Source organism: Microtus ochrogaster, chromosome 1, assembly GCF_000317375.1.
Source record: "Microtus ochrogaster isolate Prairie Vole_2 chromosome 1, MicOch1.0, whole genome shotgun sequence".
Classification (NCBI taxonomy): Eukaryota; Metazoa; Chordata; class Mammalia; order Rodentia; family Cricetidae; genus Microtus; species Microtus ochrogaster.
Genome location: NC_022009.1, coordinates 57,822,596 through 57,835,140, shown reverse-complemented (window position 1 = coordinate 57,835,140; position 12,545 = coordinate 57,822,596). Strand labels below are relative to the sequence as shown.

At 38.4% G+C, this 12,545-nt stretch overlaps 1 protein-coding gene across 8 annotated transcripts in view; it reads right to left on the bottom strand.

Moving 5' to 3' along the window:
• Ralgapa1 (Ral GTPase activating protein catalytic alpha subunit 1) overlaps nucleotides 1–12,545 on the bottom strand; it is a 233,890-nt gene that overhangs the window by 80,540 nt on the left and 140,805 nt on the right. For all 8 annotated transcript variants that reach the window (XM_013347173.2, XM_013347178.2, XM_013347177.2 and 5 more), the window contains 3 exons: nucleotides 10,490–10,624; nucleotides 9,926–10,109; nucleotides 367–1,228 (listed from right to left, as the gene is read on the bottom strand). In XM_013347173.2, coding sequence (XP_013202627.1) covers nucleotides 367–1,228; nucleotides 9,926–10,109; nucleotides 10,490–10,624 — 1,181 coding nt within the window. The remainder of the gene's footprint in view (nucleotides 1–366; nucleotides 1,229–9,925; nucleotides 10,110–10,489; nucleotides 10,625–12,545) is intronic.

Genomic DNA, 12,545 nt, shown 5'->3' with positions numbered 1-12,545 from the left:
ACTAGCTCTTGTAGACCAGGCTGGCCTCGAGCTCACAGAGATCCGCCTGCCTCTGCCTCCTGAGTGCTGGGATTAAAGGCGTGCGCCACCACCACCAGGCTGGTAGATAGAATTTAATAAGAAAAAGAATACAGACAATTTTTTTTCTCTTTTTGGTTTTTTTCAAGACACACTCTCACTATGTAGCTTTGGCCATCCTGAAATTTACTCTGTAGACCAAGCTGGCCTTGAACTCACAGACATCCACTTGCTTCTGCCTCCCAAGTGCTGGGATTAAAGGCGCGTGCCGCTATTGCCTAAGACTAAAATTCTTGATCAGAAGAACTAATGTTGGGGGGGGGGGAGGAAAACTTCTTTTCTCCTTACCGTTTGTCCCAGGAATTCATTCCCAATATACTAAGAAGCAATCTGCAGTAATAGAATGCTGACTGAGGCTTCTGAGGTGTTGGCTCATCTTGTTCTGAGGCTTTCATGTTTAAATCATTAAAGTGCTTCTCCACAAACTCCTTTTCTTCCGTGTATTGCTTAAGGATAGCATTAATGACATCGTTCTCCTGTTTTTCAGAAATGCACACAGGTTGTGGAGCAGGAACATTGAGGGAGACCCCAGTTCTCTGCAAGCATTCAGGACTTGTAGTGCCTAAATACTGCAGGAGCTCGTCAAGAGCATCTTCCTCCTCCCTTATTGTAGACCAAGTTGGTACAGTTTCTCTAAATCTTCTAAGCTGGAGAGAAAGATCATCTTTTACTGTCATGTTTTCTAAGCATTCATTAGATGTAGGAGGCTCTTCTGGTTTCTCTTGGTGAGACATTGAAAGTATGAAAGATGTAGGTTCAGACAAACCACTCACAACGGGTGGCCCATACAGGATGGCAGAATCCCATGAGTACTTTCCAGAGAGGTCACGCACTATGATTCTAACGTTTGAGTTGGCTGACACAAGGCCAGCGGCTAGCCCTCCTCCAGGCATACTCTCTTCTGCTCTTATCTGGATACAAGACACCAAAGTTGTGTTATTCAGCACAAAGAACTGAATGTTCGGACTTTCAAACAGCTCAGGAGAAAGTTCAGTGCTCTCACTGTAATGATTGTCATGGTTTTCACAGACCTGACTGGTCAGCATGGCAGGACCACCACTCATTGGGTAATGGCCCAAGTGATTCACCAGATGGGTAATAACAGTACGGGCTGCTATCGAGATCAATCCTTGTTGCATTTGAGTTTTCACTGAAAAAAAAAAGAAGGAAAAAAAATCACAAATGAATAGAAATAATACTGCTTCCCAGGAATCATAAAACATATTAGAAAAGAAATGAGGACTTTAACACATTGCTAACATCACAACCAAATATCTGAATAAACATTAATGCATACCATCTAGCTTTCTTATTATAGGAATGGCAAAGAGTAGAGGAAACTTTACTGATGAAGTAGTTTAATTTATTTTATATGGAAGCCCTTTTGAAACTGTTGCTAATGGATGCACAATTTAAACAAAAGCTTTTAAACGTAGATCACCTTTGAAGATCAAAAGTATCAGAAATCAATTTCCTGAAATACACTAAGCATGCAAATTAAAAAGCCAATGAAATCTATCTAACTGATATGTTTATCTCATGAAGACATTCCAAATTTAGAGACATAGTCTGCAGCATCTTTAAATGTCATTTCATTCTGGGTTTTACTGATGATAAAAAGTACGTCAGAGAAAAGTGGTATTTAAATAGGGAAACAGTAAATCCTTATATAACAAGGAAACTTTAAAGGCCAAACTCCAAATATAAGCTGTGGGGGCTGGAGGAATGAGTCACTGGTTAAGAGTACTTGCTGCTCTCTCAGAGGACCCAGGTTTGGTTCCTAGCACCCAAATCAGGAGGCTCACAACTGCCTGAAAGTCTGGCCCAAAGTGACACAATCTGCCTCTTGCTTCCATGGGCACTGTACTTATGTGCATATATCCTATAAGAGACATTTATACACATAATTAAAAACTAAACCTAAAAAAATATAGGCAGAGGTATAGTTCAGTTGTAGAAAATTTGCCTAACAAAAAATCGGGATCTTAAGAGTGGGGTGGGAGGGGGGTAAGGGGAGATGGGGAGAAAAGTGAGAAGGGTTGGATGGGGAGAACTTGGGGCAACGGGATGATTGGGATACAGGAAGGTAGGATAGGGGAGCAGGGAAGCACATATCTTAATTAAGGGAGCCATCGTAGGGTTGGGTAGAGACTTGGACCTAGAGGGGCTTCCAGGTGCCTAAGGAGAGGTCCCCAGTCAGTTCCTGGCGCAGCTGAAGATAGGGAACCTGAAATGATCCTATCCTATAGTCTTACTGATGAATATTTTGCATATCACCATAGAACCTTCATCTGGCGATGGACCCACACTGGAACACTGGACTGAGCTCCCAAAGTCCCAATGAGGAACAGAAGGAGGGAGAAGATGAGCAAGGAAGTCAGGACCAAGAGGGGTGCAACCACCCACGGAGACAGTGGGACTGATCTATTGGGAGCTCACCAATGCCAGCTGAATTGTGACTCGAAAAGCAGGGGATAAACCCGGACTCTCTGAATATGACGGACAATGAGGGCTTCTGAGAAGCCAAGGACAATGGCACTGGGTTTTGATCCTACTTCTAGCTCTGGCTTTGTGGGGGCCTAGCCAGTGTGGATGTTCACCTTCCTAGACCAGGATGGAGGGGGGAGGACTTCGGACTTTCCACAGGGCAGGGAACCCTGACTGCTCTTCAGACTCGAGAGGGAGGGGGAGAGGAGGGGGGGAGGTTAGGAGGGGGGGGAAGTTGGGGGGGGAGAGTGGGAGGAGTGGGAGGCTGGGAGGAGGCGGAAAATTTTTTTTTCTTTCTTAATAAAAAAAAAATTAAGAATAAAAAAAAAAAAGAAAATTTGCCTAACAATAGCGAGACCCTAAGACTGATCTCCAGTGCTTTATAAAAAATATAAACAAATAAAAGCAAAATAAAAAATTAAAAGCTGATAATAGGTCTACTTGTTCAGATGTTACAGAATTTTAAGTAAGTTTTGTGGATCAATATGCTCTAGTCTAGAAGCATGTGAAAAGCATTTTTCCTTCCCTATTTACATTAGGAAACCAGCTGAGCATATTCATGAGTATGAATATGAAAGATCAAGATAAGAAAAATATACAACGCGGTAGTTTTAGAGGCCTGGAAAAGCAAGATGTCTGACTTACATTAGGACCTGAAGGAGGACAGAGGAAGAGAATATGGGGAGGGAGGGTGGTTTGAATGAGATGACCCCATAGGTCTTGGGCATCTGCATACTTTGTCCATATCCAGTTGGACATATCCAGTTTGGAGGATTATGACTTGTGGCCTTGCTAGAGGAAATATGCTACTGTAGATGAGATTCTAAATGCCATTTCAAGTGAGCTCTCAGCTGCAGCTGCAGCACCCTGCCTGCCTGCCTCCATGTTCCCTGTCATAATTGTGATGGTCCCCAATCCTGAAATCAAAAGTTCAGATAACCCCCTTCCTTCTGGTCATGGCATTTTATTACAGCAACAGAAACAGACCTAAGACAGAAGATGAAGACAAAAGCCACAGAAAGAGATAGGGTACAAAGCCAACTACTAAAATGTTGGGCCATGATATATACAGACAAGTGCTTTGTCATTTTCCAGGGAAACATGGAGATGTACAAAACTAAGTAAATAAGTTCCAAGATGTATATGGGTCTATGGCTAGGTGGAGTTCCCTAGAGGGTGGGCTGGGTAGGTAGCTCTTAGAAGGCAGGTGGTCACCCAGCTGTGAGTGCCAATGGAGTAATAAACTTGATACTGAGGGACCTGTCCCAAAACAAAGCTGCTGCTGCAGTTCTAAGGTGGGATGATGTAGAGGCCGGTATTGGAGTGGTGTTAGGAAGACTGGGAGGAGACTGTTGCTGGTAAGGATGCATTAGATTTCATGCCAGAAGAGGATGCTGTGTCATGAGGGGTGGGGAGGAGTTGGTGCTCTTGCCTCTACTAAGATTTAGACAGGAATCCCATTATCCTGTAAGAACAGCCCAGGCTTACATGTAAAGATGAATTAAAAACTCTTATGTACGAGGCTCAAAATAATAAATACAATATAAATTATACAATTTTGATAGCATTATAAGGGTACAACTTTTAAACATTTCTCTTTTGAACTTGCTTATAAATAAACCCCAAGAATGGTTCAGCTCATTCTGTAGAACATAAACCTCAAGCCTGGGCATTAGTCTCCCCTATACATCCTCTGCCCAAAGAAGGAGACAGAGAATTTAGTTGAAAAGAGCTTGTGGAACAGGACAAGGAGGTGCACAGATGTAATCTTGCACTTGGGCAGGCTGAGTATCAGGGGGAACTCAAGGCTGGCCTGAATACATAGGAAGACCCAGCTCAAAAATCACAAAAATTAAAAAAAAAAAGACTTATTCACTTAAATACTCATCAAATGCTTTAAGTAGAATACAAAACCAGCAAGCCATAAAACTGCTATAATCTACTATAATTATTAACACTGAAAATACTTAAAGGATAAATTTCAAATTTAAATATGAGCAAAATCATTTTTTCTCATAAGTTGCTTTGCTAAATTCAGGATATATGTATATATATGAAAAGGCCAAAATCTTTTAACTTGTTAATTGGGTATTAGATTTATTATTGTTTTTGAACAATAAACTAAAGAAATATCTCTCTCATACTTACCTGCTAATATAGAAAGAAGAAAAAAATTCTCTAATTTAAAAATTAAAATAAAAATTTAAAATAACCAGTCTGGTGAGAAAATGCAAAATGGAAATACCAATGCTTCTAAGGCACTGTAAAACCAGCATTCATTAAATAAACCCAGCTAGTCAGGGTTATCTGTTCAGATCGTCACATTAAGCAAGCCCTACATCATTTGCGGCAAACCCATAATTACAGATTATTATAGCATACAAAAGCAGCAAGCCATAAAAAGCTGCTGCAATTCACTGTGCTGTAAAAGACATGCAGAGGAAGTTAATTTTGGCAAATGCTTTAAATATTAGCTTTGTATAATATGTATAGGTGAAACTATAATTAGGGAAGAATGGATCTTTGGATCTTTCACTCTGGCCCTGCAAATGATGACTTTTTTTTTTCTAATAAAATACCGCCGTTTGACAAAAAGCCAAATTCACTACCTTCCCTTGTTCTGTGGTAAATTTAATAATTACAACCACTCTTGCCAATAGTTTTCAAATCACTTTTCAATCCAATACTGAGCTGATTATGGGCACTCTATGTTTAGAATTCATTGGCCAAAAAAGTACTTGAAGACAATGCAGCATGTCTTAGACAAGGACATAATGATCAGTCAACTCTGCCTTTAAAAAAAGCCTCAAAAAAATCCCTACAAAGCACCCCAACCCAAACCAAGCAAACCCGCTGCATGTAGTCCAGAGTCCAGAGACTTGAGTAAAGCAGTATCATCTGTTGATACATCATGCAGGTCCTCGATTCTGAACTGACATGAAGCACAAAAGGGAGCAGCATGACACAGACAACAAAAGGATGGAGTGTTTGCTATCAGCATTAAGTTCACCTTTAAATATCTTTTCCTCTACTTATTGTACTCTATAGTAAATTTTATATAAAATACATTAAAACTTTTTTGGGGGTGGAGTGAAATGGCTGAGCAGACAAAAACAATTGCTACCAGGCCTGATGACTTGAGTTCCATCCTGAGACCCCACACAAGAGAAAGCACAGAACTGACTCCAACAAGTTGTCCTCTGGCGTCCAACACATGTGTGCATATGGACTCTCTCTCTCTCTATATTTTTTTTTTTGCTTTTTCGAGACAGGGTTTCTCTGTGGCTTTGGAGCCTGTCCTGAAACTAGCTCTATAGACCAGGCTAGTCTCGAACTCACAGAGATCCACCTGCCTCTGCCTCCCGAGTGCTGGGATTAAAGGCGTGCGCCACCATCGCCCGGCCAACTCTACATATTTTTAAAAGTAATAAAAACCCTTTCTATAAGCAAATTTTGTTTATTATTGTCTAAAATATACTGTCTTAGAATGTTACCATTAAATATAAAGAACAATCATCTTTTTCTATAATATTGAGTAAAATAAACACTGTACTCTGTGATATCTAAAGAGAAAGATTTTCATTACTATCAATTATTGTCTAAGTTTTTTTGTCCTATTACACTACCCAGAATGTTTTTCAGAGCTAAGTAATAACATTTTTTTTTTTTTTTTGTTTTTCGAGACAGGGTTTCTCTGTGGTTTTGGAGCCTGTCCTGGAACTAGCTCTATAGACCAGGCTAGTCTCGAACTCACAGAGATCCACCTGCCTCTGCCTCCCGAGTGCTGGGATTAAAGGCGTGCGCCACCACCGCCCGGCCAGTAATAACAAATTTTTATGTTCCTATTATTTTATGTACTTGTGCTCTAGATAATTACTAGCAACTTATTCAACTAGGTTCAACTCAAAGACGGTTTGATCAATTTCCTTGACTTTCCAAAAAAAATTTATTTATTAATTTAAAACAATTTTTTTTTTAAATTTTACATACCAATTCCGGCTCCCCCACCTCCCCACCCTATCCCCCATCAAAGGATAAGGCCTCCCATGTGGAGTCAACAAAGTCTGTCTACAACACTTGAGGCAGGAAGGACCAAGGCCCTCCCCGCTGTATCTAGGCTGAGCAAGGTATCCCTCCACAGGAAATGGGCTTCAAAGAGCCAGTTCATACACTAGGGAATGTTATTTAATCTTGGCTTCTAAACTTCCAAAGAATCTGGTTAAGTTTCTACAGCTTGTATGATCGACTGCTATTTCAATGGGGTTTTGCTTGTTTGTTTGTTTTGTTTTCATTTAATTTTTATTTTAACAGAGGAGAAAACAAAACAAAACAAAAACCCAGAGTAGTTTCTTGACGTGAAGTACATGTAGGTAAGCATTAGTGGACTTCATGTATATGCACCAGACTAGAAGCAGTTGTTAAACAGACAATCTAGAAGAGGAAACAAGTATTTCGGGTATAAAGCTAGCCGTACAGGCGGCCGGGTGCTGGGGGTGCAGCTCCGCCGCTCTTATTTCAACACTTTACTATATCTTTCTCCCTGTTGTTCAGAGTCAAACCAGCTTTTAAAGCATTTGTTGCAGGAAATATAAAGCACTCTGCCAATAAGAAGACGTATTTGTTAGTGTACTAGAATACCTAGTGATGCAGCAAATTATCCTCTTTTTAAATGTGGCAAAACCCAACTAATATAGTAAGTGGAGTCCTGGAAGTTGAGACATAATTAAGTAGATAAAAATGTTACTGCAGGGTTAGTGTAGAGATTACAATGATCTTGAAGGTTTTACTGCGTGATCTGAACTTACTCTGGTTCCAGCTATACCCTGATGCACCTCACTCAGCGGTTAGCCATTCCAGTTAACAATCATAGTAGTCGCTTATGATTCTAAGCACCATGATCTCTTTAAGAACAGAAATACTTCCCCATGCAGGCTTGATTCTAATTCTAGTTTATTTAAAACATTAGTAAAACTGCTGGGTTTTCAAAGGTTGTTACAATGTAAAAAAAAAGTCACCATACTTTTTTCTTAGTTCTCTTTATTCATCAAAAATAAAGCTCCAATTTCCTTGACTTTTAATTTTATAACTTCAATTCTATGTATGTCATCAATCTATTATTAGGGTCAAGTCTTAACTCTTTTTAATCATTTGCAACTTTTTTTTTCTTTTTATGTTGGAAAAACCAAATCCTCCTTCATAGACTACTCTTTAACCATAATTCCTAGTCCAATTGTGTGATTTTTAAAGATTTATTTATTCATGTATTTTATGCATGAGTGCTCTGTCTTCATACACACCAGAAGAAAAAATATGATCCCATTACAGATGGTGTGAGCCATCATGTGACTGCTGGGAACTGAACTCAGGACCTCTGGAAGTGCATCCATCTAATTGTATTTGAGGTGCCCTTGAAAAAAGCCCTGGAAAGGTGACTGGCTAGATCTCTAGGCTCCACTCTAGTGAAGCTTTATTTTAAAAATTTTTACAAATTGGGCTTCTTTATAAAACTTTCTTGAAGAAATTCTACTCCCTAAAACACCACTGTATGAGCTGCTGGCATAGTAGACCAACTCTCAGTGACTTGCAACCATAGGTGCAGATGACTCACAGGTAATGATTGCTGCAGCCTTGGAAAGCCCAGCAATCTTAGAAGATAGACCATAACATCTCTTGAGGGAATTGGAGTATCCATAGTCTAAGGTGGGCTAAACTGAGAACCACTATTTTATTTTCTTATACCATCCACATCTACTTTCTCCCTAGCTGTTGGTTACTCCTGGAAGCAGTTCTTCACCAAACTTGGGTTCCAGATGTAAACAGCAAACCAATATTCTGATAGTCATAGTTCCTTTGCCTGATTAGACTCACCTCACTAACTGATGACTAGTTCAACCAAAAGTTTTTGATAGTTTATTTTTCATTGGGTTCTTCATGACTCTTACCAATTCCTTTAATTCATTCTCATTTTTCTTTCCTTTCTAGTATCAAATAAGGGCAAATCCTAGCACTAATGAGTCCCAGTATACTTGTTCATGGACTTTATTCTTTAAATAGTACTCTACTCACTTATTTTGAGTAAATTCAATTACTTCAATATCCCTCAGTATCAATGGACTCAATTCACCAATAAAAAGACATAGGCTAACAGAATAGATATGAAAACTGTATTAATCATTCTGCTATACACAAGAAACGCATCTCAACATCAAAGACAGACATTATCTCTGAGTAAAGCGTTGGTAAAGTATTTTCCAATCAAATGGACCTAAGAAGCAAGTTAGTGTAGCTGTCCTAATATCTAACAAAATAGAGCTCAAGCCTAATTTAATCAAAAGAGATGGAAAAGGGCATTTTATACTCAAAGAAAATTCACCAAGCTGATGTCTCAATTCTGAACATTTATGCCCTAAATTTAAGGGCACCCACATTTGTAAAAGAAACATTACTAAAACTCAAGGCTGCCATCAAACCGCACACACTAATAGTAGGAGACTTCAACACTCCTCTCTCAGTAATGGACAGGTCATCTAGACAGAAACTAAACAGAGAAATAACAGAACTAATAGACATTATAACATAAAAGAATGTACTTCTCAGCACCTCATGGAACCTTCTCCAAAATTAACCACATATGTGGCCACAAAGCAAGTCCCAAAATATAGAAAACCATTGAAAAAAATCCCCTGTACCTCATTGGACCATTACAGATTAAAGTTGGATTTCAACAGAAACAACAGGAAGCCTACAAACTCATGGTAACTGAACTCTCTACTTAGTTATCACTTATTTTAAGGAAATTCAACTCACTTCCTCCTTAAGAACCTCCTTCACATGATGGAAGGAGAGTTGACTCCCGTAAGTTGTCCTCTGTGCATATATACATATACAAATAAAATATAAAAATTTTAACAATCTCTGAGTGCTGAACTCACTATATACTAAGGATTGTGCAAAGGATTTGCATATATAATCTCAATACTCAAAACAATTCATGCTGGAACTAATATTATTACCTGCATTTTATAAATGAGGAACTAAAATGTCTCAGGGACTGAGAGTCACTACAAATCCTGTCAGACTTCAAAATTTTCTTATTCTTCAAAAATACTATGAAATCTACAATAAAATATTCCTTAGTGTAAGTCAGCCAGAATATAAAGGGAATATTATTATATGAAATATTAGTTAATAATTGTACATATGAAGTTATTTCTTAAACTGAAAGCTATCTTATGATAGGTAACTACATGGTTAGGCAAACAGCTATAACAAGAAACCTATTAATGAAAATAGGCCTCAAAGCATATCTTGTCAGAACCCAAGCAATAACTCTGTCTTACGGAAAACTAACTCACAGTACCTTCTGTTACAGGTTGGAGTTTAGAAGACCGTTCTGAATCAGGAGAGTGTAGAGGTTCAGGCTCTTTTAGACTTTCCAAATGCATAAAAGGATCATAATCTACAGACGCCAAATCAGAAAGGCTTATTGGAAAATACTTTGGATTGCTAAAACATTGTGCTCCATATACACACCCATGTAATACCTAAGGGAAGAGAAAATATGAAAACAAAACAAAGTAACCAGCAACATAAAAGCTTGGCAAAAACTTGAATATTTTAAATCTTATCTCTTCAATGAAAATAATATTTAGCAACTCTTAAAAAGATGTGAAACCCAATCAGTGATTCTCATATTCAACACAATCTAACCCCTCTCAAACTTCTGTGATGGAACAAGGCTGTCTTGTAAGAAGTACTCATAAATTACTTTAAGGTTCTATAAGCAAAGTCTATGTATTTTAGAAAATACCTAGTTTTAAATAATAAAATGTTATAGTTAGAAATATTATTCAATACTGAACAGTGTTTCTGAAGTTTTAAAAACATTTGGTTATCAAAAATAATAAAGCAAGCAAAAATTTACCTTATAAATGCAGTTGAGGACAGATTTTTCTGTCTTATCATTTTCTGCTCCTGTAGCATGGAATGGCTGGAGTAGTGTCTTTAAAGGTAAGGCCATGATCCAGTCCAGAAGGCAAAGAAGTAATGATACAACCAACTGTACCAATAATAAAACAAATATCAATGTAAACTTGTTAGAGAAGGGTTTCTCCACCACCACCCCTGCCCTGTGAGAAAGGATCTCATGTACCTAAAGATACAGGAGATGATGGTTTAATATTGATAATCAACTTGACAGGATCTAGAATCACCTAAGAGACAAACTGTTGTATGTCTATGAGTTTCTAAAGTGAATTGAGAGATTCTGTCTCAAAATAATAATAAGGTGGAGAACAATTAAGGGAAGACACCAAACATTGACCTCTGGCTTCAATATACATATGCACACATGTGTGCACAAGCATACACATACATACACACATACGCACAGGAAAGTTGGGGAGATAAGATGAATGGGTACAACCTTAAATGTGGGTAGCACTTTGATATACACCATGGTGCAAGACAGAATAAAAAAATGAAAGAAAGCAGGGTGTTAGTATTCTCCACTTTCTGCTCCCTGACTACACACAGTCCGACTAGTTGTCTCACAGTCTTTAAGTTTGATTTGTCAAGTATTTTATTGAGGACAGAAGAAAAAACCTGACACATTAGCCATGGATGACCCTGAACTCCTATCTTCCTGTTCTCACTTCCCAAGTGCTGAGACTACAAACCTGTGCCAACATACCAGGTTTGTGCAGTGCTGGGGATTGAAGTCAGGGCTTTGTCAATGCTAAGCAAGCACGTTACCAAGTGAGCCTTATCTCCAGATTGCCAATAAGACATTATTAATAAGCAATAAATCACTTTACTTTTCTTGGGTTTCTAGAATTTATTATGGGAACCATAATTCATCCTAAATTCAACTATGAACACTGATACTGATAAACAATTAGTTAATTTTAACAGTAATATACATTGAGGCTGAGAGTACAGCCAGGGGAAAGAACATCCTGAGCTTGACAAAAAAAGAATAAGGAAAACATAACTGCATTCAAGTAACTACACAAAGTTCATATATTAAAATCATGCATTTTTTCATTTTTTCTATTTATTTATTTTTCTGTGTGTATGTGGAAGCATATGTGCCAATAAGCTTGTGGAAGTCAGAGGACAACTTGTGGGAGTTAGTTTTCTCCTTCTATCATGCAGATTCCAGAAATTAAGCTTAGGTCATAACCTTGGTAAGAAGAACCCTTACACACTGAACCATCTCATATCCCCGACTTTCCTGTGTGTATATGTATATGGAGGCCAGAGGTCCATGTTTGCTGTCTTTCTCAATTGTTCTCCATCTTATTATTTGAGACAGAATCAATCTCTCCCTGCACTGAGTGCTCACGGATGCAGCTAGACTAGCTGGATAACAAGCCCCAGGTAGCCCCTGCTTCTGCTTCCCTAGCACTGGGACTGCTGGCGTGTACCCTCATGCCTGGCTCTTTATGTGGTGATGGGGATCTGAAGTGGGGTCTTTATGCTTGCACATGAAGCACTTTACAGTCTAAGCCATCTCCCTAGATCCCTCCATTTTCCTTTCCTTTTGTAATACTTCATTGAGTATCCTGACAGAAAGCATTTCCTCCTTTTATTAAATAAAACCTTTCAGTTTAAAAATAATAGATACCATAAACACAATACTTTTAGTCTAATACCAGGATTACTTTTTGTGTTAGATTAAAAATCATAATTAATGCTAAATAAATAATAGTGTTATAAAAGTGGCAATCAGTCAGCAACTAGGATCTGTTCATCATTAAAGATAAACTCTCTAAGTCAAGGTTTAATCCCGTTTTAACCTCACAAAACCAAAACATTCCACACGATAGTAAGATAGAAATTATCTATGGTGATTTGAGTAAGACTAGCTCCCGAGGGCTCATATGGAGACTCTGTCCCCAGACAGTGGAACTGTATGGGAAAGATTAAGGGTGCAACCTTGTTGGAGGAGCTGCATCATCACATGCCATTTATCAGAA